General features: G+C 38.9%; 1 protein-coding gene across 1 annotated transcript; it reads right to left on the bottom strand.

Annotated features, from left to right (window-relative positions):
* Positions 1 to 851: 851 nt before the first annotated feature.
* On the bottom strand, positions 852 to 22,136 carry hcn4l (hyperpolarization activated cyclic nucleotide-gated potassium channel 4l). The gene is made up of 8 exons (XM_056739990.1): positions 21,355 to 22,136; positions 14,940 to 15,363; positions 12,990 to 13,151; positions 10,772 to 10,990; positions 7,770 to 7,916; positions 7,385 to 7,625; positions 2,958 to 3,122; positions 852 to 2,671 (listed from the first exon to the last, which is right to left on the bottom strand). The coding sequence occupies exons 1-8, from the start codon at positions 22,017 to 22,019 to the stop codon at positions 1,128 to 1,130; spliced, it is 3,567 nt and encodes a 1,188-aa protein (XP_056595968.1). The 5' UTR covers positions 22,020 to 22,136; the 3' UTR covers positions 852 to 1,127.
* Positions 22,137 to 26,716: the final 4,580 nt, after the last annotated feature.

Here is a 26,716-nt window from a genome sequence, read left to right as displayed (position 1 = left end):
AACTTGATTTCACAGATATACATAATAATACTGAACAAAACAGATATTGCACAACCTGAAAGCATACCCAGAATGAGGGGTTTAGGCCTACTGCATTTTACAAAATGTGCCATTTTGAATGTCTGAACATGTGAAACGGAAATGAAAACAAACAAACCAGATTCAATGACTTGCAGTTCTTAACTCATAAACCTGGAGTGGGCCTTTTAAAAAAAACTACATCACATTAGTGGTGTCGTTGCCGTTGTCTGACAGGAAGAAAGCTGCAATTTACAGTTCGACCTCTGTGCATGTACAAAACCAAGCATACCGTTTTATTGCTTAAGTACTGCACAAATTCACATTCAAAGCACATACAACATGACTGCAAAACATTCTTCATATTCTCCGTTCTGTTGTGGAAGTGAGGGTGTTAATCCCTGGTGTTTAGACACTAAGGCAGTATTGTTAAAACGGGAAAGGCCATAGATACTGAGCAGTACTCTTCATCAGGAGGTGTGTATGGGGTCAAGGTCTAGTGAAAAAAACGTATTAGGTGTAGATAACTGGAATGCTGAGGGCTAGGTTTGTTTGTACGTTTGTATAAATGTGTGTCGATGTATCTGTGCCACCTGCCCGGAGAGACCTGTATGACGTGTCCTTTTACAGTGACGGATGATTCTAGACTGATGAACTGCGACGAATGAAGCTCTGCTTCCCTGACCCACCATATTTCCCTCCTTTAAAAAGAGCATCCTATTTCATTATGACAACAACAAACACTCACTCTCACGCTCAAAAACATACACACTTCTCTTAGGATTACTACTCTGAAGTTTTTATCGGTTGTTTTTTGTTCTTTTTTTGGGGAAGTTGTTAGTTGCATATCCCTATACAGTTTTATTAAAAGACTATAATATTACAAAAATGAATGACAACTTGGAAGACAAATTGAATTCACACCTTCGTTCTTTGCTAAGTTTTGTTAGTCCATTCTCTCTTTTGGTTTAACAAATAGGTAAGTCCTTGTAGACCAAGAGGTCCAAGAAGACCAACATACACCCTCCTCCAAAAAGTCAAGTTTCTGTGACGGTTAATTCTGGCTATTAAAAACAAGGTCACTCATTTGAGGAGGGTGTAGCCCATTCTCACAAGTTCGATGGGAGTTTTGGGTGCAAAGTTGGTGTGCTAGGGGCGGATGCATCACTAGATTCATGACCCGGCGATCCACCTGAGGACGCAGTCTGACTTATAGACAACTTTGAAGTTTGTCTTGATAAAACAACGTGACCAGGTATTGAGCTAAATGGTTTGATAACAGCAGGGGGTGAGTGGAGAGGTGAAAAACCTGAAGCTGATCCTCTATGCTGTGATAAGTCCGGAGGTTTAGGTCCTCGTCCAACCAGCTTGGACTTTTCAGGCGGTCCTGGAGTTGGAAGGGTAATAGAAACGGTGCTTAAGTTCTGGGAAGGTAAATCAACCAGTGATCCACCCCTTTCTCTTGGTCGGGACGGTGGCAGAAATAGTGTCTGAGCGGTCGGGAGAGAGCTTTGGGACCCAGAGATGCTTGCAGGATGGCTATGCGTGGAAATCCTCATCTTCTCCACCATAGGACTCTGGCACATGGGGCTCCAAGCTGAAGGGGTGCTACACGGGGATGCATTTCCTGACCCATATTGTGCTAAGGAAGCAAGAGCAGATGGTTCTTGGGACAGCTGGTAGAAAACGTCAGGCTGTAGGACAGTTTGAGGGTGCTGGGATGGGACAATTGGGACTTGTTCTAGTATGCTCTTGGAGCAGATAGGGGACCCTTTTATAGGAGATTGGGAAACTGTCCTAGTAACTTTAGTCAAGTCCTGACAAGGTTTTGTAGGTTGAGTATTAGTCTGTGCTGAATGCAGTTGGGTCAGTATGGGACTTACTGAATGTGCTATCAAAGGGGTGAGGGTGGATATAGGGGGAATTGCAAGCTGGATGGACTCTCCTCCAACGGCTGCTTTTTGGAAGAACCTTGGAAGGGATGCAGCAAAGCTGGGGAATGAGGCCGGAGGAAGCTGATGTGGCTGAGGATGAAGCTGGGCAACACTAAAGTCTTTAGAGCCATCAGAGGCAAGAGATCTATAGGGATTAATGGAAGACTCTGTGATGCTGGAAGTGGTGGTGGTGATGGTTGTGGTGATAGCAGATGGTAGAGAACTAGACGATTGTGGTAGTGGGGTGGAGGTAGAAGATCTCTCAGTCCTGAGCGTGTCCAGAATTGGGGTCTCCATACAAGAGCTAAACTGCGAGCTAGCCGATGAGGTGCCACCAAATGCAGTTGCGCCTGACAGAGATGTCGGGAACTGTTTAACAAACCCTGGTTGGTCCTTCAAAGAGCCAAGCAGCGGGACAGGGGGGCGGAAGAGCGTATGAGGCAGATGGGGGTGGCGAGTCAAGGCGATGGCGACTGAAGTTGTGGCTGCGGCAGCTTGAAGAGGAGCCTGGATAAGAGGCGCCCAGATGACTGGAGTGTGGGATGATGGTGCAGGTGCTAGGTGTGGAGCCGGGGGAGGTGTTTTCATCAGGTGGGCACAATGGGCCATGTCCCTGTCGTGCTGCACAATCTGCTGGATGATCTCGTTCTCTTGATAGTTGAACACTCCGGAATTCAGATCCCGTTGGACCTTGTGTTGGAGCACCGAATTCCTCTTTCCTTGAATGAGAAATAGATAAAATTTGACGAAATAAAAGCTTGCAATTAACGATAAATGTTAAGATGATGCCCACAAATTATTCCAAACTCTCACATGCAAAATTGGGCATTAAGAGCACGGTATGATAAAACATCTGTGGTGTATGTTGAGCTGAAACTTCACAGACACATTCTGTGGACCCCTAAGATTTAAATCAAACGTAGAAAAAAATCTCCCCTTTAAACTGAGAAATTACTCTACAGGTTATAAACTCAGAACAGCTTAAATAAAAATGACAGCTCTTACCTATGCGGTCAAGGCGATCAAGAGCCACAGTCTCGAAGGCACGTCGCATCATGGGGTACTCCTCCAACACCTCATTGAAATGGTCCACAGAGAGCGAGTAAAGACGACAGTATGTGTCCGCTCGGACACTGGCTGTTCTTCTACCTCGGGTGAGCAAGCAGATCTCTGTACAGGTTTAACAACATGAGCCATTAGAAATGTAGAACCGGTAAAGCATTTACTTACGTTTAATCCTACAACTTATGACATACATTGGCCCCAAACGTATTGGGACACGGCGGACATATTTGAAATGTATGAATAGCATTGCATTAAGATACAAAAACAAAAGGAATCCAACAATGTTAGACCTTTTCTTAGAACTGAGTAGCTTTTAACCAAGTAATCTCAAGGTCACTCCTAGTGCATGTACAGTATGAAGTCACTTCCCCCTTCAGTTCAGACCATATAAATACAGATGTAGTCTTAAAACCAGGCAAAAATATATGTATACACAAACTCTCGGCCCCTCCATGCAGCCTTCCTTCGGTTCATGATGCGTAACAGGATGAAATTAAATGATCTGACAGATACAGGCAGATATGAAGGAGATGGGGATGGAGGTGGGTTTTAAGTGCAGCACGATTAAGCAGCTGATAAGGAGCAAAGAAAGGCAAGTTAAATAGGACGCAGTCCAGTGTGTGTTGCATGACTTTTGGTTAACGTTGATCAGCTCCACCTGATGTCATCTGCTGATGCAAGCTAGACTCACGTGACATACTACGCTTGATTTTAAATATTCAAAGTTCATTTAACGATCACTGTATAGAGTACATGCAAGCGTGAATGAGTATTTTCCCAGCATAAAGCCTGTTACTGAGCATAAAACAGAAATGGTTCTTCAGTATAACTGTAGGGCACTCCAGCGCCATTATAGTACAGAAATTCACAAAAGTGGAAATCATGAATTAAATATCTTTTTTGTAAATGCAGTTACTCAGTCTACAGATATAGTCTTATGACAGTCTTCTTTAATCGGAACCCAGATGGTCCCAAAATACCACTTTGAACGATAATACTTGTACTCAGCTATCCTCTTTCTGGTCAGATGACAGAGCAAAGCTGTATTTGAAGCACTGAGAACATTTATAAGCAGCAGTCAAGCAGCCGGTTTGAGCAACGGACACATGGGACTGTCAACACTAATGTGGTAATTGGGGTTCCCAGTCAGTATCCTGTCCTCGCACCTAAGAAATACTGTTATAATGTTTTCCCAGAAGTTCACAGACTAGTTCACAGCACTCGCAACGCTGAGGAAATAAGTGTGCGAGACGTTCCGTGAGGAAGATTATGCATGATGTATACAATCAAAGCTAATTCACTCATAAAGAGAAAAGGTGCTACAAAAGCTTTTTTTGTTTCATAAAGACACATTCAGACATCACTTTCTAACAAGAACATTTATTCTTAGCCTTTTGAGATATAACAAAGAACCTTTCGTGCAACAGGAAATGTCTTGTCTATGGAACCATTTAGCGAAAATCGTCTGGCACCTTCATCTTTTAGGTCATATGCGAGAGTACTCGAAGTTATATTTTAGCTGATAAATGCTTTGCTATGATAATGTCCCTCCCCATCCTACCTGCCTGTGGTTGTGATTTTGCCTATTTAAAAAAATGCACCTTTCAAAATGTCCCATATCAACCTCCGGTTTCAAAATGAATGCTAACACATAAAACTATGCTTGTGATTGAAAGTGAACTGAACATTTAGTTATCTTTGCCTCTTTTCCAGCAAATCCCCGCCCTCCAAAGTCATGTCAGCCAACCCAAGGAGCGCCAGCTAGTTTTTCTGATTGGCTAATGCTTATGGCACATCAGGTTCTACTGGGCTTTCCGAGAAGACAGTTTAATTTCCCAGGACAGTGATATCTGCCACATAGCAGGTACACAAAAACACTACACCGCTTGTATGCTTATTAATATATATTTATAAATATATATTTTAAAGGATTGCTTTGAGTTGTAGTATTGGCTATTGGTCCTTAGTGCAAACCAAAGAATGAGAATACAGGGGGATAAATAGTGCCATGGGCCTGTATGTGAAGAAATTAAGTGGTGTTGTTCCGGTAAGATGGAGAATCAAACCAGACTGGAATTACTCTGTCCCTCTCTGTGCTATCATGACTCGAGTCATAAACAACATGCTTCCAAAAGCCACTCCTTCATATCACACACACGTACGGTAACAGACTCTGGGGTGAAATAGGGAGGCGATGAAGGGTGGGGAAAGATGCAGAAGCGGAGAAGAAACAAAAGAATAATGAGCAAAGTTTAATTTTAAATACAACAAACAAGCATTTCAACTACAAAAGTAGTGCAACACCATATTTCCAAAGGTAATAGGTCAGCAACACCAGTGTCGTTAGACTTAAATCCACTGTAAGCAGTGTGTTACTGTTCCATGTCAAACACAGTCAGTTAGATGATAGAGAGGGAGAGGGAGAATAGATGGCATACGGGGACTAGGTGAGCTCTGCACTAAACCAAAATCCAACCGGCTCTTCCTTTCTGTACTTTCACACAGGGTTTATAGGAAAAGAGATTATGAGCGGCTTGTTGAACATGTAATGACCTCAAACGAGCGAGGGCAGAAGGAAAGGGGTTTTTGGAAAATATGATGACATTTTTCCTTGACTAAATCTGCAGTGCACTGATAGCACACACTACTTGGTTGCAATCCCAGAACCACACAGAAGACTGTAATGGAGTTTCTAATGGTGTAGTTGCCCTGAAATGAGGATGGCTTGCATTATGAGACCAGGTGGTGTATCAGTTCTTTAAAAATATTTGCATCATTGCCATGTTTATCAGAAAATAGAGAGAGTTAATATTGTACACAGTATATAAACGCATTTGCATACACTGTAAATTAGATTGTTTATAAATGGAAGTTGGCGTTCTTTTACAATAATGGATGTTTTTTAATAATGGACATCAGGTGAAAATGAGGCTTTTATAACCGTACGTCTAACATTTTAAAAGTACCACGCAATGATGAAAACTGCAGAGAGTGGCCTCCGAAGACTTGCCTCGCAACACAAACTGTTATCTTTGTCTCCTTCCTCTATCTTTTGTTTGAATGAACTGAGGGAAATTAATTTCATGAATGGTTAACTTATGTCGGGGTGAGGAATTTCCCCAGGCTCCTGAAGCGAGGCCATTTGGCGATTCGGTTCCCCTGGAGAACCAGCCGATAACTTTAAAGAACACGGTGGTACCAGCCTGAACGTTAAGCATATTAAACCTCTTTAATATAACAAAACATGTCTTCTCTCAAAGTTAGGGATCTGCAACTTCAATGCAAATTCATCAATGTGAGGCTTACAGTAAATCTGCATCATTCCAAACAATGCTTCAATATAATCATCACATAAATATAGAGACATAATGGAAAAAGGGAGATTTATCTGTTTAAAAGCTTTCTCGTCCGGGACAATGGGCCAAAATAATGAGGACACATATTGCACTACACAGATTTATTTTATGAAATGCACCGTAGTACTGGAATATACCTCCTCACTATAACACTGACCAAAAATGTTTAAGTATTAGATGTTGCCTTTTCATAGCTTAGAAGATTTGATGGGAGTCATACTTGGGTTTCATTTATGTATCAACTAGTACCATAAAAGTACAAAATTGTTCAGGAGCAACAAAAAGAAAACAGAAATAAAGTACAAAAGAAATATAGAGGTGTAAAATACATGAAGATTGTGGAGATAAAATAAATACCAATAAAAAATGAAACCTCAATAATATTGACTTTTGATTGCAGACTTGGCAAATCTGAGCTCTGTTTGTGACATGGATTTCTTTCTGACATTCTAAACATTCATAACTGGAAGATTTGGAAGATTTCTGGGTCTTTTTCTCAGGATAAATATATTAATATCCAATATAAAAATATATAAATATCAAGAATGAAGGAGCAAACAGTTTCATTTGCCCTCCATTTATTCATTTGAATGTTTTTGAGAAATAGAGATATTACAAAAATCTAATTTCAGATTTTTCCTTTTTTAGGGTGACCAACAAAAACTAAATTAAGTTAATAGATGCAAAGAAAAATATTCTCAGGATCAAGCCCCTGTCTTTAAAGATAAGTAAAATGTACACACTATTATTTCTCTTTAGAAATAAATAATTCACAATTGTAAAAATAAATTAAATTTTTATGGGACATCTAAATACATATTTCTGTTTGTTATGCCGCTTCATTAAACCACTTTCTCAATCATTTTGAAAGACCACAAAAAGGAGCATTTATTGAGCAATCCAATATTTTTCTTTTATCAACCACAAAACCGCACATGGGCTCTGAGGATGCAAACAGCTCTAACTGACAGATCACAGACAACAAAGTTGGTGACATAAGGGTTGTCTTACCTCCAAAGTAAGAACCGTCCGAGATCTTTGTCTCTTTGCTGCCCTTTGTCAGGACAGTAAGTACGCCGTGTTGGATGAAATACATCTTCTTTCCCACTGTCCCTTCTCTGATAATGTAATCTCTTGGCTGGAACACTTCGAAACGCAACTTGGTGAGCATTGAAGTCACAAAGTTGGGATCTGCATTGGCGAACAAAGGCATGGTGGCCACAAGCTTTCGACAGTTAAAACTGATGATTTCCTGTAAACGAAAATGAAGAGTAGTTCATATAGTAACACACATATATTGGAGATAATGAAATAACAATTCGATACTAACAGCAAGTTAACATGAAAGTTTTACGAATATTATAAAACCTTCAATGTCTAATGTTTTACAACTGACCTCTCTGAGTGGCTCGTTCAGTTCTCCCAGAATGCTCTCCTCATCAAACATCTTCCCCTGATAGCGATGCTCATAGTAATCGTGGATCCTCTGCCGCATGTCTGCTGGAAGTTTGTGGAAGGACATATACTGCTCTACCTGTTTGTACTGTAAAAGAAAACAGACATCAAGTATTATCAACATATTACACCACATTTTCTGATCAAAATATATGAAAAAGTTGGCTTTTTCAACTTGCGCGGAAGACGCGTTGACGCATGTTTGCAAAATTTGCGTCACCTGTTGTGCGTTGGTGTCTTTGCATTGACTTTGCATTTGATTTACTCGCACAAATCGCTTAATTCGCTTTTTGTGTGCGAACACAGCATAAGAAGGATCTACATACTGTAGGCCTAGTACTTTAGGCCTAGTGTAGACTGCATGATTTATCGAAATTACCGAAATAACTCAATGTAACTAATATGTAAAACTTGTATTTTGTGTTTTATACTTATCAGTTTTAAATCTATTTAATATAGCTTTCTTGATTTGAAAAACTTTAAGGTTTATCCTGTTGCATTTTTTAGTAGCATTAAGCACTTTTCTTGGATATCATGCGGATAAATAAGATTGTTCATTTACAGCACAACAAGTTGGCATGCATGCTTATTGTGCTGTTATCTCACAAATAGGCCTTAAGATCCGAAACTCCTGCAGACCCTGAAGTTGCTTCTCTAACTACACCCAAATATTGACAAAATGTCTTGCGAAAACAACAACAGACGGCTCTGTGTAACCGTCCAGTTCCGGGTGTATTTATGGCACTTGTTTCCGCACGTCTCCGGGCTCCATCTGCAAAGCTCTGCAGTGTTTTCACATCAGCGGCCATCTCACCATTTATCTTTGTCGTTCTGTTTGTCTCTCTCTCCCTGCCTGTCTCTTTGACTCCGAGGAAAGACGTTTTGTATTGATAGGGTTTATTTTACCCACCATCCCCTTGTGCTATCTGTTTATTATGTCATTTGTGTCTTCGAAAATGGCAGAGAGACATCGATACAACGACTTTAAAACCTTTGAATGATCTGCCTCTCCTGTCCTTAAACTTAGAAAAATTGGATCGCTCAGGTGTTGCTCTTTTATAGCTCGGGAGACTTTGTATGTGGGCATGTCGTTTCCTACATTCTCCCACTTTCAAGAACTCCCGTTCGGCCGGTTGATGGTTCCCTGGTTCAAAGTGCCCTTCACCACATGCTAATGTTCCTGCCATGTCAGCTGCGAACATCTTGGTAACAGCGTCGCCGGCTCGGCACACTCCGCTGCGGACCCTTTGAGTGGCTCTTCTATTATCATATTCAAGGGCAGGGGACAAAGCCGGCAGAGAGGAGTACAAACAAAAGGAAAGAATGCCACGCCATACAGTAAGGTTTCGACTCCCGAGACCTACGGGGGTGTGAAGTCGATCGCTGAAATGCCACAGCGAGGCATGCATGAATCATAGCATGTCACTGGTACTCGGCCTGTTTCGGGAAATGGAAGCTAGTAATCACATTGGCACTGAGAAGCCATCTTATAGAATAAAAGATGAGATATATTAGAGAATAGATCCAATAGAAGTGTTTAAAGCGCGAGTATAGCAGGTAATGAAATCGCCTGTTAAGTTAACTGAAGGAATTGACAACTCGAGCATTTTATCCCTGTTGAACTCTCCCTAACCTAATCTCTCTCTCTCTTTCTCTCTCTAATGCTGTTTTCTCTCTCTCCTTTTCTCTCTCTCTCTGTTTGTTTTTTCTTAGAGCTCTTTCAGACTTTATGTACTGTGAAACCGTAATCAAAACAGTGGGCCACCGCACATTCCACTTTTGGGAAATAAAACATTTTGTTTACAGAGGATTGAATCCTTGTATAAAAAGATACAAGAAAGAGGAGATGCCAACAAAGAAATTGTACATCAATACATCCTCCCTGTATCAACAGTGCAGGTTGCCACGACAACCACTGTGGGGCTGAATTGACTGAATCTTTTAACACAGCAGAGGTCATACCACTTGTGTTTTCTCCTCAAGGAAAATGACAACAGTTCAATTACCACTCCAGCGTACTCACAGACATGTCAAAGCCATGTACTGATCACCACAAGTGTCACAAACTTTTTAAATTGTGAAGGACATTTTGAACACCGTAAAAAAACAAGGCTTCGTAAGTTTAAATGTTCTCTCTTTTAGTCTTGTTGCTATCTGGAATTATTTGCATTTATGACACACAAAAAAATATTTTACATTTTGAGCAAAGTCATTTTCATCTTTGCACTGATGAAATTTTAATACGGCACTTGCCTAACATAATTTGAATGTTCTTGAAATGTTTGTATTTTCCCGTATTCCACTATTAAATATAAAAAACTATGTGTATTACATAGATAAGTACAACTATATTATATGTTAAAATAAAAAAATTGTTTCTGATTTAATTATTAGAAAATTTTCATTATTAAATACAATCAAAATACTTATTATATTAAAACTTATTATTCGTTTAACAAAGCAGATATATGAACAAAAATGTGAATATAAATTAATGTACTATCACAAATTTTGATACCAACAAGTATTTCTGTATTTAATATCTTTTCAATAAAATAAATATAAATAGTGCTGTTCAACGATTAATCGCATCCAGAATAAAAGCTTGTGTTTAAATAATATATGTCTGTCCACTGTGCATATTAATTTTGTATTTGTAAACATTCACATACATGTATACATTTAAGAAAAATATAAAAACAAATAAATGTTTAAATACAACTTAAATTATATATAATTGTGAATATATACATATTTTATGTAAACACAAACTTTTAGTGTGGATACAATCGCGATAAATCGTTAAACAGCCCTAATTATAAATGTATATACATGTTTTCATCTGAATGTTTTCATCTATACACCTCCTTCATCTGAATGTTCACTTAATCACGTCCTGTCACTCCTACTTTCTCTAGCCCTTGGGAGTCAACGATTACTCACTTTCTCCTGGTACTGCCTTCGTGAGGAGTCCAGTGATTGAATGAGGGCAGTTGCGTGGCCCACAAACATGGCATAGCAGGTTGCGCCCACAATCATGCTGAGGATGGTCAGCCAAACATCCGTCATGCCCACGGGAGGGTGCATGCCATAGCCGATGCACAGCATGTGGCTCATGGCCTTAAAGAGGGCGTAAGAGTACTGCTGACCCCACGTGTCATTCTGAGGAGAGAGAGATAAATGAACCTGATTAAAGGCTGAATATAATTATGAGCATGAAAGACAGCCATTGTGATAGACAGCATAGAAATAGGAAAGAGGGTGAAAGTGGAACAGCGAGAGTGGCAGGATATAAGATCAAAGATGTGACATTCGCTTTTTGCTAATACGTTAATCATAAATACATTACATTTACATTTATGCATTTGGCAGACGCTTTTATCCAAAGCAACTTACATCGCATTATCCTATAAATTTATACATTTGCAATCCCCTGGGATTGAACTCACGTTGTAAACGCAATGCTCTTACCACTGAGCTACAGGAAAGCTTTAATAAAACATTTTTGAATTAAAATTCATTTTTGGTCAGTCAAAACAGTTTGAAAGCTTTATTTAACAAAAAAAAATTAGGTTACATACATTTTAAACCATTTATATATTTAATATTATAAAAATGGTAAAAACAATAAAGACATTTTGTAAACCAACTATGATGTATTTTATATAAACCAACCAACAGGAATGTATTTATATTTGATTTTCAAAGACTTCACTTTGAGAGGATCAAAGTGAGGTCTTTAAAACTCGAATTTAAACTGCAAGCATCCTTTTTTGACACTGACCCATAAGCCACTGAGAGGGAGAAGAGAGAAAATAGAGTCGAGAACATCACATTGTGATGGAAAGTGCATGTGTGTGAAGAAAGAGAGAGAGAGCGAGAGAGTGTTAGACTGAAAGTGACAGTGTTTCTATGTATTTCTGACAGGACTCAGAAATAGTTTGACTAAAGGCTAGTGAGACAAAGAAAGAACAATCACTCCATTTAGCAGAAGGGTCATTGCATGCACCGCATGCGCCTTCTTGATATCAGAAGATGGAGGAAAGCAGAAGGTAATATTAAATAAATGCAAATGAAGCATAATAATAGGCAGAATTCGTCCTTTAGCAAAATGAGTTGCTCAGGACTGACACTTTTGGGCCAAACGCTTATCATGCTGGGCCAGGAAAATAATGCAGGTGGCCTTGTTTCAGTGAATGTTATATGAAATACCATTGAATATGTTCCTTTCAGATTTTATTCTGTTTTCAGTAGAAACCTATTCTGCTGCCTTTATATTTTCATTTGGTAATACTTATAATACATAATATTTGTTATAGTATATGCATTAGCTAACTTGAACTAACAACAAGGAGTATTAATACCATTTATGAATTTTTGTTAATGTTCGTGAATGTTAATACAATTATACCTGTTAGTTCATGGTGCATTAACAAATATACGAGAAATTATTTAAAATATTTATTAGTAATTGCTGAAATTAACATGAATAAAAATGTATAAATGATATGATTGACATTGGATGCAAGCTTGACTCACGTGACCTACCAGAACTGACGCTACGCTTGATTTTGTAAAAAAGTTTCAGACCTTCTGGCATCAGAGTGAGTAAAAGATGTAATAATCCTTATTTTTGAAGGGTGAAGCACTTTTGACCATTTTTAGTTCATGTTAGCTAATGCATTAACTTATTGCTAACAAATACAACTTTGCTCTAAAATGTTACCTTTCATCCTGCAAATGGATAAGAAAAATAGACAAAATAAACACTCAGAGTATCTTCCTTTCCAAAAGCAAGAATATACCATTATGATCAAAGATATGTAGTTAGCTTTATGCAAAATGCCTCTTTTGATGCCACTAACCCTATAAACCTGGCAAATCCAGTAACTTTTTTATCCTCAAAAGAACCCATTGTACCGCAGTATCTTAAAACCACAAAATTCTTTCCAGACAGACAGGTAAAGAGGTGTCCTCTGAAGTTCTGTAAAGTCAGCCAATCAGATTAGAGCTTGCCAGATCTAGAATGTACTTCCTGTTTTGCGTTCAATATGCATAGGCCGGTCAGGAAAAAACAGACTGTGGGCCATCTGGGGCTAAATAAACCATGGCGAGAGGAGAACAAAGAGAAAACCGACATGCATCTGCCCTTCACACTTACCACCATTTTGTTTCTGGCCACCCAGCAGTCTGAGGGGAAGTCCTGCAGCATGGGCACGAGGAACTGCAGACAGCCGTCCCAGTGGCACAACAACAGCATCATTCCGATCAGATTCACAATGCGCACCATGGCACTCGCAAGGTCATAGGTCATGTGAAATATCTATGAAGAAGAAAGAGAGGACAGAGATGGTCGGCGGACTAGAATATGCTGCGTGGGCAACAATTAAGATTTAATCCTTCAATTCTAGGCCACATTGTTCCTAAGCTGGTTTATAGTAGCACAACACATGGTTTGTGGGGCATTACATAAGGTCCTGTATCTGTTCCGCTAATGTCACTAATAGTTCCTAGGAGATCAGTGACACGCGATGTTACCCGCAATCTATAAAGGCACCCATGTGAACCCATCCCCCCTAAAGCAGACAAAAAGGTGGAGTTTCCAAAGAGCAGTAATTAAAGTAAGGATTCCAATAGATTTCCTTTAACTCACAAGGTTGTGGGCTGATAGGGTCGACCGATCGAAGCAATTAAAGGGTCATGCTGCACGCTTTTAACTTTTCCATGGACAAACAATGGTTAGATTGGATAACACATAGCTGTCTGCAATTGTTCGTAATTGTTTGTTAAATTTGGAAGCACACAAGCTATTCTTAGGTTGAGCTTATATAGGACCACTTGGAATTAATCTTGAATTTTGGATATAGGACTCAAACAATAGGACTCAAACATTGGAAGTTCTGTTAGGACCACTGTCGTCAAATATATAAACAATTGCAAAATTTAGGGTTGGTGGAATGAAACTTCCGGGCAAACTCTCCGCCTGTCTATGCAGCCTTGCACGGACATAGCGGGAGCACAGCAATACATGTCCCCTTATCTGGGGAATCAGAACAGATCATGATGCGTAACAGAATTAAATTAAAATGATCCGATGGATACAGGCAGATATGGAGGAGATGGGGATGGAGGTGGGTTTTGAGAGCTGCACGATTAAGCAGCTGATAAAGTGCAAAGAAAGGCAACTTAAATTGGACGCGGTCTAGTATGTATTGTGTGACTATTGGTTAACGTTGATTTGCTGCAGCTGATGTGATCGGCTGATGCAAGCTTGACTCACGTGACCTACTAGAACTGACGCTACGCTTGATTTTGTAAAAAATTGTTGGGTTGATTCAACTCTTAGTTGGGTAAAATATGAACAAACCCAACCGTTTGGTTTAAATTAACCTATTCAAGGTTGCTGAGTGGCTTCAACCCTTGGTTTGGTTAGTCTGCTAAAAAGTGGTTCACCCTTCAAAAATAAGGATTCATACATCTTTTACTCACTCTGATGTCATTTCAATCGTGTATTACTTTCTTTCTTTGGCAGAATACAAAAAAGATATTTTGAAGAATGTTGGGAACCAAACAACATTGGTCCCAGAAACACAAAACCACTTCTCAATGTTTTTAAATTATCTTTTTTGCGTTCCACAGAAGAAAGAGTCATATATAGATTTTGAATGACATGAGGATGAATAAATAATGATACAATTTTCATTTTTGGGTTAACTATCCTGTTAGATATGGACATTTTGTTGACAAATTTTAACCAAGGGTTGGGTTTGTACATTTTTTACACAATAATGAGTTGAATCAACAAAGGGTTATTTTACAAATTACAACATATCAAATTCTACTTGGAGAAATTACAATGGAAATATCAAATGAGGTCTAGGATCATTTTAGTGGTAGTTGGACTGAAACTGTGTTTTTCCATTTTTCACATTTTTCATAGATCATTGTTTTGTCAGTGGTTTTGCAAATATTTGCTAAAAGAGCTTGTCAACTTTGATAACACCCTGTTTAATTACTTAATTACCAATTTTTCTATCCTGTAAAGTGGCAGTTTTGAAGATACAAGCTTTCAGTCCAACAGCGATATGTTACGATTACAAGTGCAGCTCACCTCCTCCCATTGGTGGATGTATCGAATCAGTCTTGACAATCTCAGCAGCCTCAGCAGACTGAGTATTTTTGTAAAACGCACAATCCTCAACGCCCTCGCCGTCTTGTAGAAGTCTGAGTCGATGCGCGTCTCCACGATAAGGAAGATGTAATCCACAGGGATGGAAGAGATAAAATCCACGGCGAACCAGCTCCGCAGGTACTTCACCTTGATCTGCTGAGGGTCCAGGATGATTTCCGTGCTGTCTTCCTTCACGATCCCCGTGCGGAAGTTCAACACCAGGTCCACCAGGAAGAACGTGTCAGAGACAACATTGAAGACTATCCAGGCGGGGGTGTGTTCATCTTTAAAGAATGTGATGCCTACTGGGATGATGATCAAGTTGCCCACCATCAGGAGGAGCATGATCAAATCCCAGTAGAACCTGGAGGACGTAAAATGAGTGTTAGGAAGACACTTTATTTGATGCTGTACAGCTTATAATGATATCGTAAAAGCCATTTACTTGGAACTAGGTCTTTGGGGTAAAATTACAAATAAGCGTTTCTACAATATCTCCTAGAAATCTTTATTTGAGGATCCACATATTTCAAAAACAGAGAAAGATTAAATGCTTTAGCTCAAGAATGGCTTCATGACGGAGGTTTCAATTCCCATGGAAAAAAATGGCAAGATATATTGTATATCATTTAAGGAATAGTTCACCTTCAAAATGACAATTCTGTAATAATTACCACGCTCCTCTCATCATTTCATACCTGTCTTACTTTCAGTCTTCTGCAGAACACAAAAGACATTTGGAAAAAAAGTGTTGGTAACAGAAAACCATAGGTCCCCATTGACTTCTAATGGTTTTGTGTCCAACATTTTTCAAAATGAGAAAGAAAGTCACAGAGATTTAAAATGACAACAGAGTAAATATCAGAATATTCATTTTTAAAGTGAACTATTCCATTAATGCAAGTCATTTTGGATAAGTAATTTTCTGCTGTTAGTTTCCCAATGTATTATGATGCAAGTAATCAAAACATTAGTTCAAAAAATGTCCACTTCTGCAAATTCACTAAAAAAAGGCTCCACGAGCTGAGATTCTGCATGATGCTGAAAACGGCAAACTGGTTGGGCTACCAGACGTTTATGGATGAGTTCCCCATTTGGTAATTGGATGTTTCATATGTATGTAAATGAAAGGGGCTGGAAGACATCCACGAGACCTCTGGCAAGACTGCCATTTCATCAATAAAAGACCTGCTGGGTGAAATGTGTACACAAAAACAAGCCGGCATAATTGCTTTATGCAGCATTATTTACCACACTGGCCCTAATAAGCCTAAATGAAATCGTAAAAGGCAGCGTTTTCTGATTCCAGGAACCACTCGATAAGGCTTCTTATATCTTACACCACTCTACTGGCTCCCTTAATGTTGACACAGTTTCATTAGAGACACAACAACAAGGTCATTATTATGTATAACAACATCAACATGTTTTCGGACCATATGTTTGGTTAATAAATTGCAGGTCATTGCTGTGTAGTACTATAGTAGTAGTATTAAAAGTAAGCAGAAATCGTTCATGCAAAGGGTTGATATACCGGCTCGCCTGATATGGATTACACATAGAGATTGTGACGGTCAGCTTTTCAGAGACGTCCTGTGGGATTATATGTTGTTAAACAACACCAGAAAGAGAACACAAAGAGTTCGATTTCAGATTGTGGTTTGGACTTTAACCTTAAAGTCCAAGTGAAATTCAAAATAACAATGCCTTTTTTTATGAAATATTGCAGCGTTTATTGTAAATAGCTTATGTATGTGTGTCATTCTCTATTTAAAAATCGTGTGCCCTCAAAAGCTTTAATTTAAATCTGAAAATGCACTTCTGTCCTGTAATGACCGTACATTTTAAATGACGAATGTTTGATGGCTTGGGCGGAGCATCCGTTAACTCCTCCCCTTCAATTCCATTACAAATTGCAAAAAAGACATATAAAAAGGCTGCATGCACTGTGATTACTCAAATCAACCAAAGAATAAAAGTCCAACTTAAAGAACAGCATTGTGACTGAATAATAATAATCATTATGAGCAGTCATAAAAGCATACATTTATGTTTCAATGATTGTTCATGCAATTATAATTGTTGATAATGATGATTATTAGCAATCATTAGTCATGTTACTGGGTTGCATGTTTTCTCTGATATAAAAAGAAGAGCTTAAGTGCAGTTAAGTACCGAATGAAATGAAAACATTAGTTTAGCCGAATGGAAAAAAACTACTTCTGCTCTCAGAGTGCTCTCTTTCACAATGCTTGAAATGAGCCTTGGGGAGAGATTAAACTAGAACAAACCATCCATATGAAGTGTCACTAAATCTGACAGATTATTTCCAGACAGTTTTCAGATTATAAAGGATTTGCCATTGACATTTGCTCTCGGACAGATGCTCTAGTGGTCAAAGCAGTAGGCAAAAGGAAAGTTACAAAGTAACGTGCCTTTTCTGGGGAGCAGTTTTTGTATACTTACGCAAGATCTAAATGTTATCATGACATACTATTTGAAATCTATGTACTATTTCTATAAATAATATTACTAAATTATGTAATATAACAAAAATGCGTTCAATGCCAATAATAATGTTTCCAATAAAATACTATAAAAAAAAAACAACGTGTCTAATGACAATCAAAATTAGCACAGTATGAATGAAAAATAAGTAAATGCATAGAGACTTATTCCCAAAGCAGTAGAACAGTGTTTGTGCATCATGGTTTACATCTTCCAGTATTATTTGTTGTTGAAAAAAAAAGCTCTAATGATAGATGCCTTACACGTTATAGTAGAGATACACAATACGTATTTCTGTATTTGTTTTCATGGGGGTAACTCACAGAGATGGAGATTTAAAGGGCATGTCATCAGGTGATGCTTGTATGTTTCCAGCGGACTCATTTTAATATGCAGTGCTGTACCCTCTGATAAACATAATGCAAAGCATTCATACTAGCTCTCTGTAAACTACGACAGATTAAATGCCGCCCCGTTTGAACTCGATAACTTCGCATCCTCCCTGATAGACTTTTTGGTGCAATGGGTGCCACAGATGACAGAAATAGGAACATGTCTCATGCAAACAAAAGCCGTTGCAATAATCAGCTATCTGTTACGATCTGCCAAAAATACACTCTTCGTTCTCCATCTTTATCTGTTGCTGCTTAACATATTATGAGTCCTAATTGTCTTTCCCAATTCCCATCTCACCAATTGTGGCGATCACTCTATGGAATCTGTGTCACCTCTGCTTACAAGATATAGCCATCATCTCTGTCAGCCAGATGGTCTGCACCACTGACTAGCCTACTATAGTTTCATTAAAAAATGTTTTATGTAATACTTTTGCCATTATTTGATAGGTGGTTTTGTCATTAAACCATAATGCAAGTAGAAGAGTTCAGCTACCCTATAGGGTGTTCAAGGGATACTCCACCTAAAAATAAAATATCCTGTCTTGATTTACTCACCCTCAAGTTGTTCCAAACCTGCATAAATGTCTTTGTTCTGATGAACACAAATAAAGATATTTGGAATAATGTTTGCACCTGACATTTCTGGTGTGTCATTGACTACCAACTTGAGGGAGGGGTAATTCATTAAGAATATTTGGGGTAGTGTCCCTTTAACTAGGAGCGCCTTTTGAGCGTTTAAATTGATGTAAAATTTGTTTACATGTTATATTTACCATAAAAACTTGCATGAGTCAAAAAGCACAAGTTCAGTTTTAATTTGTGTAAAACTGATATTAAATTTTGATATAAAATGATTATTACCAAACAATATATATTTACATTAAATAATACAATTTTATATTTTCTTCTCTTTTTGTTTTTTCCGCGTTCACACTTGACTTTCGTTCCATTGACTTCCATTTAGACATATGCGAATGCGTCAGACCAGAAACGCAAGCCCATCCAAAGATATTTCGGATTTCACTGCGTAGCATAGTTCAAGTTTGGTGAACTCTGACCCGCGTCATGTGAGTGTGTGAGACATATTGAAGATCAAAACGTCACCGCCTGACCTCTCGGTACAGAAAAGTAAAAGATGGAGGAATCGCTCCCGCCCAATTTTGCAGCACCGTTTTAAAGAATTTTGCATGCTCAGAGTCGAGTCTAACCACGGCATTAGAACATTTATTATATTTTCAAAAATATATAAGATGGGTATTCATATTTTAAAATTGAGAGTCTGGATCTGCAATAAGAGTAATACCATAAAATAAAGTAGAAAAAGAAAGATTGTTGATTGTTTCAGAGGCAACAACACAAACAAATGTTGTATGCTCCAAACTTAACTTCTGGTAGACATCCGCAAAGAACTCAAGACCTGTTGATTTAATATTAATTTTATACAATTATTATACAAAAAATATATGAATTAATATGAATACAAATGAATTAGAAAATAACTTGTTATATAACCAAACACAGACAGGAAGTTACCTTGGGTCAGTCGAGTACATCCGATGAAGCCTTCTATAAATGACTAAAATTACTAATTCAACTTTTTTATGTTGCCAATATACAAAGAAAATGTTGAAAATGTAATTTCGATACAAATCGGCTTCTGAGAACCCTAAAATTGTTTGAGCATGTTATATAATACAAATACGTGATGTGTTTTGTAAAGTAATAACACAATGGGCTCAAATGTAAGAAGTCCACTGATCTCAGTGTCAAAGAGAATTTTTATCTCTGACAAAGCATGGCAAGGCTAATGGAAAAATAATGTGATGCACCGTACTGTTTATGCAACCATCGTATTTCCACCTCTTCAAATAAGCGTGGTAGAACAGTGAGGTTGTGTGGCGATTCATCTGAACAAATGCGTTTCTCTTTGGTTTCTTATATTCCGAAACTCCATGAACACCGTTCCACCACCCCAACCCCCCACACCTGCCAGCCTCTCTCAACATCCTGACACTCTCGACTCGTTTTCTGCATCAACCCGGTGATGCAATCAGCAAATGGAACTGCACCGCATCGCCCGACTCGTGTCCTCACCGAGTTCAGGGGAGATAGGTCAGAGAGCACGGGGAGGAACGGGGAGAGGGATGTTGCTGATGGGAGAGAAAGAACACAAGGGCGAATGTGAAAACGACACCAGAAAATGCCAGGCGCCTCAGAATACATTTAATGGAAAAGGACGTTAGGTCTTGTGACAGGGGAATCTTTACAAAGATGCTTCATGCATGCACATATTTTGTGCGGTTGCAGTCATGTGATGCTCTACAGGTCTCTGTGAATTCTCTCTTATTTCTTATAAAGAGCACCTAGACCTGTTGTGTAAGATGCCTGCATTTCGAATAGTTTGTCTACATCTTTGGGTGCCGTGCAAATGGTTGATTTGAATCTAAATCTGAAGTCTGTACGATTTCCTTTCTTCTGTGAAACAAAAGCAGATCAAATTTTGATTTTCCATACAATAAAAGTAAATAGCATGACCCTGACCTGACAGCATCCGTTTCAACTGATATGCAAAAAAATGCTCGTCACGAGCATGCATTTCTACAGCTTATACCATTTCGCCAGTGGCCATGTGGTCCATTTCAGCTACCTGCCCGCTGATGCTCCCCCCTCCAACTCGGACCGTTCAGCCACACCAAGCGTACCATTAAATAAATTGTGCTGTCATAATCCTCTATGATGTTTGCTCCCAATAATGCCTGTTGTCATGTTAACCCATTTTGATCACCCTATTTCTCAGCCTGTGCACAACGACAAGAGCTCTATTAAAGTGAGTTTGGTATAATTCAGAATGTAACAGCAAAACACAGAAGCGTGGCATGAGAATGATGAAGTCTATGGTGTGGTTTATTTCTATGTTTAAGTTTATGTTTAGCACCGCTCGTGCACTGGCAACAAAGTTTCAAACAATCAGAAAACCTCAAGAAGGTGAGTGATGATGATCAGAGACGGTTTAATGCAGATAAAGCGCAGCCCGTCACAAAACTCATAAGAGGCACGTTGTGGAAGTCAGAGACAGCTGGCATTGGTGACACTGTGTGCCCTTGTATTATGTGTTCCAGCAGTGGATGTTCAATTCGGATGGTATCAGTGTCATTCAAATAGGAAAGGGGTAAATCTGACCAGGTGAGATCAGGGATTGGCCTAATTGTTATATCCTTGTCAACCTCAAGGACATAGAAAGACACTTTTATTGATCAAAAAAACAAACCAAATATAGAATATGAAATATATTTAAATTGACCAGAACTAGAATTCACTTTCATTTTTGCAAGCTCCTTGCGAAGGCATGTTGTTGGCAGGCCAAAGTCAATATTAAGTTAGATATAAGTGACTAAAAACGCGAGAGCACACACATAAGAAATAATAACAGACTATTGATAGGGGATTACCTGAAGTCACTGTATGGATGAATAATCCAAAAGCCTGCGGATTTGACCCGTTCCTGCTCGCGCTCCACAGCCTTTTCGCTTCCGAACATTCGAAGCGAGAACTTGTTGACCCCTGGCTGAAGCATCGCTCCAAACTGCCTGTGCATAAACCCAGCCTGGTACAACCTCTCATCGTCCGGCACGATCTCATCGATACCCTCCAACTTTATGAAACTCGACTGTTCATCGGAGGCCGCCTGCTGTACCCCCTCGCTACGACCACCTTGTGCGCCCTCGCTCTCTCCAGATCCAGGTTGCTCCAAGGGACCGTCATCCTCGGGGCTGGCATCCCCCTCGGTGATGAGGAGCCTTTGCTCCGCCAGATCCGCGTCTGGGGCATGCCGGCTGGTGATGGAAGACAGACTGCCCCTAAACCTCCGGCAGTCGCCGTTCACGTTTGTTCTGAAGGGTCTCCCCACATCGGTCTCCGCGTCTCCACTCTTGGCCTCGCTGACACCCTTCGTGCTCCCAATGGAAGAGGGTGACGGAAGATGCTTCATTTTGACACTCTTCCTCCGAGTGTCCTTGTCGCCGTCTTCGCCGTCTCGAGTCATAGCACCCTTGTGTCCAAACTGATGTGGCAAGCTGTAGAGTCGTTCGCGCATGGAAGAATGCACCTTATCCATTGAGATTTAAAAACGACCACTTTTACAAAACAAATCGCAGTCCGTAGCATTTGAACAAATACGCAGGCAATAAAACGCACATCACTTGTTTTGGGACACGAGATCTTTAAACAGGCGAAAGGTCGTCAAAAATATGAACGCGCAAATATTAATACACCAGCGCATCCCGCTGCATCCGTACGTTCTTGTAATACTAGACACCGATCCCGAGAGCGCAGAATCAAAGCGCACACACTGGACGCGGGGAGACGGACGTGTCTGAATGAGAAACAATTTGACTCGCGCCTCAATGACAAATCATTGTATCCTCCTGTCCAAAGTACTCTTCAAACAGCAGTTACGAAGCTCAAACCGCGATTAGGCGATTGTTCCCGGCCATTGACACACCAATAATCCACAATGCAAAAGATGTCCAGTTGTGGTAACGTGCACGGGGATGGATAATCTATTACGTTGCCATAGGAGCGCAGACAGCATATAAGCACGCACCACCTTAACCAAATGCTAGGGGTGTTGCGAATAAAACACACATGACATTGCCTATCTTGAGAAACTGATTTGCTGATGTTTGCAGTGCATTTTAGACAAACAATATCGTGACCCTTTTTTCAAAGGCAAAAGTAACATTTTGCGTCATCCATCTTTACACGTCATGGCGTGGGAAAGGATTTGTATTGCTTAGTGTTAACATCTGGGCATTGTTCATCAATTGGCTTGACAACATCAGGCAGGTGACTTCTGAGAAATGTATTATTCATATGCAGGTGGTAAATTGGTGGAGTTTAATAGAGGTGACCATATGGCGATTTGGTAAATAGCAGGTTAGGCCAAATAAAAATGATGTATTACTGTTTTTCTGACGACCAGTCTCGCACGAGTCTCGTTTTCATATCTATGACGTATCTACTTTAGTATAACAAAAAGGCGCATTGGAAAAACGTACATCACCGTCACCCAACAGTTTAACAGACACACACAATAAATCGAGTGTAATGGTGTGGAAAATGAATCTAGTTCACTTGTATCCTGAACAAGTGCAATAGTATTAATCATTTTTCATGATCACAAAGACACATTTACATTAGGCTAAATAAAAAAAGTATAAATAACTGGTGAACATAAATAACAAATAGCCTTGTTATGCATACCTAATGCGTACAAATGAAAATATGTCTAACGTAATGCTATTAGTGTGCCGTCCAGACCCGTTTTCACTACCGACTCGTGACAATTGACGCTCAGTCAGCGCCCCTTGGCGTCACAATTCATGAAATTCTAAGCATTTCATAATTGTTTGTGGGTTTTAACATTTTAGAGCACCTACCCACCCTAAACCTAACCACTTCTCAAACACAATATGCGAATAAAAGTACAGTCATATATATTTATTGCACAAACTGAGCAAAGGATTACAAACAACTCGTGTCGCATTTTTTTGCAACGAAGCCCAACAAACATTTAGACGTTTGATGACCGTTGAAAAGACGTCATTTCGACACGTCCCGTCACGGTTGAAAAATAGTTCCGAAATGAAAGTTGAACCGACGTCTTTGACGTCATCTGAACGTGATTTCCACGTCTTTTCTGCCCGTCCCTGGACGTCCAAATGTATCCTCTTTCGGACGTTTATTAGATGTGTAGCTGCTTAATATAAGCGTATATATAAGAATGCGTTAAATATAATCAAACTCGCGTTGTGTAACATCGTGCAAGGCAAGCAATTATGTATTAAGGTTTACGTGTCTTAAATTGACTTAAGTTCTAAAAAGGTCCAAAATCGGTCCGGTCTGACCTGAACGTCTATAAAACGTTTCAATCACGTGCACATCACAAACAATAACACTTTATTTGTGGATTTAGGCAAAAATAAGTGTTTTAATTTAGCACATCATATTTTATAGTGAACATCACATTTTTGAATGGTCTTCCATTTGTTTGACAGCTACTATTCAAACAAGAAAATAAAAATAGTAGAATCTCGAAAGCAATGGAGTTTAACATTGATGTTTAGCAGCCATTAATCAAACATGAAAATGACAAAAGTACAGTATTACAAAAACATATGACACTACTTTAGTCCATTTTTTTCAAAATGTTTACTCATTTTCTTGGTCCACGACCACCGGCTCTTCCGGGAGTGTGATTCATGTGTTCCACCATTAATGGTTAAAAGTCAGAGCTATGGCACTACCAAATTATTTCCTAACAGTCTTGTATTACTGTTAAAACAGCCATAAAACAAGTATCCATCAACCCCAGTGTGCTTCAGGTGATCTGCCATTGCTGCATCAAAGTCTGAATCTGTTGCATTTTGGCTACACCTGTTCACAGCATCTGAGTGAGAGAAAAGAATATGAATATTAAAAAAAGTAGAAAAAAGATCAAAGGCAAATTTTGAGGTAAATTACATTAATTTATTTAGAAAATGTCAGATTATCCCACAACTAAATTTAAAATACATACAAGATTGTAATTAACATGTGTTACACTTTATTCTTCTCTAGAATAACCGAATGTCAATAAAAGTTACTAATAACACTAGAATAAATTTATTTAAGGGTAGCAAAAGCACCTGATGAGTACTGTACTCCATGCTGTTCGTTTTGAAAGATGAACTTCAGCAAATAGCTGGTATTCTTGATCATGGCAAGTCTTCATCTTCTATGAAGAGTCTAGATTGTGACAAAGAATATATGTTAGATTAGCGGTGCCCTTGAGAAAGACCCTGTAAACTTTGTAAAAGTGGTATTTCTGGTAAAACCTGATGTTCTTACAGAGAAGTCCACTAAATAGAGAAAATAAAAATTACATAAATGAAAAAATAGACAAGGAACAAGAGATTTTTGCAATGTCATAAGGCCAAAATTACCTTGAATTACATAGTATAGCTTTGAATGGCTTCTTTTTAAGTTGACCACCACCCCTCATAATGAATTTCACCATAAATGCATTTAACGTGATTCTGTGAAATAAATGACTCTGGATTACTTCACCTCAGAAAAATTACAGTTTTGTTTTCAGATTTGTTGCTGTCACTATGGTTCTTTTGTTTACTACCCAAATATTTGTATCTACACAGAGAAAGAGATAGAGAAAAACAAACAAACACAAACTACATCCGCACAAACGCACACATTCTTTGTCACAATGCAATCTCTTAATAGAAGATGTAGACTTGCCATGTTCCAGAATGCCAGATATTCACTGAAGTTCATCTTTAAAACCGAAAAGCATGGAAAATATTCCTTTGGAATCCTGAAAGAAAAATCTGTTCATTAATATGTACACACACCTGGACACATGACTACTTCTAAACTGAATGTGACACTTGCTGTCACATTTTGTGTTCAATACAAACAATTAGGGCGGATGTCCCAAAGGAAGAAGGTTTCGAACCCCTGATTTATTTACACATTGTTCCTGTAGTTGCATGAAATTACTCAACTTAATGTTAATTGTAACTGACACAAAACACAGCCAACGTTAGCTCTTTACCCGCCAGCCTTTACAAAAAAAGTTCTGAGCCAGCTTCAGCGTTTTTTAACATGTTCTCTAAACTTTGATGGCTCACAATACATTTTCTGTAATGAATAATAACTTGTCTTTGGCAGTGAACGGTTGATTTTTAAATGACAAGATAACTGTGGCAGGGAACGAGTTAGCAGTTTGGGGGATTAATGATTTTGCTATCAATATCCTAGCAAGAAGCATTAACGTTACACAGCACAGTTCAAGTGTAGAAACTAGCGTAACTTTAAACTACCTTTTAGCCTGCTAGCTAATTTCAGCCAAACACAAACTACATGGCAGTTGACAATGTGCGCAACATTTCTTTCAGTTCCTTCGTGTCCAACAAGTAAGACTCAACCACATTAATAAAACTAAACAAAATGCACTTACCCAACAGTAGTATTTGTATAACTCCGTCACTTTTCGAAATAAACCACACCGCCATTCCCGAGTCTTCTTCTTCTTTAGAGTTTATTGCTGATGGTAAATCAACTGAAGGCGCATTACCGCCACCAACTGGAGTGGAGTATGAATCACCGATTTTGACAGCACAGTTTTGGCAATCATCCACTTTAAATTGTGAAAGCAGATATTATAACATTATATATGTAAATGTGTCATTTAACTAAGATGAATACAAATGATCGTGTATTTAAAAAAAAGATTTCCTGCTTTTTGCAATGGGTGTTGTTTGACGTGTAACGTCAACGGACGTCTATCACAACATTTTTATAACTAATTGGGCACTCAAATGAATCATTGCAGTATTATGCAAGGTAAGCACAATTTATTTTGCTTATTTCATAAGAACTTTACAAAGGGTCACGATGGACTAAAAATGCACGTGTAGAGGACGTCACAAGAGGACGCCCTTTCAACCGCTTCAATATTTATATAATTACACGTAGCTAAAGTCAAAGTAACAATCATACATGCAACCCATAGAGATCTGTTGACATGTACAAATGTATCTCAATGCATTTTTAGGAAATGTTATATGTCACATATTTTTACCGGTTTATGCCGTCCTACCGCGACTATTTTAGGCCAGGGACACGACGTTGCCGTCGGACCAATGTTTGTTGGGAGCCGAACGATAACTTTATATGGAGATGCCGTGTCCGTGAATCTACGCAGTTCATAAAAATATGTTTCATTGTTTATTCAAAATAACATATTCCAAAAAA

This window comes from Triplophysa dalaica, chromosome 24, assembly GCF_015846415.1.
Source record: "Triplophysa dalaica isolate WHDGS20190420 chromosome 24, ASM1584641v1, whole genome shotgun sequence".
NCBI lineage: Eukaryota > Metazoa > Chordata > Actinopteri > Cypriniformes > Nemacheilidae > Triplophysa > Triplophysa dalaica.
Note: the sequence above shows the minus strand (reverse complement) of the source record. Positions and strands in the feature narration are given on the sequence as shown.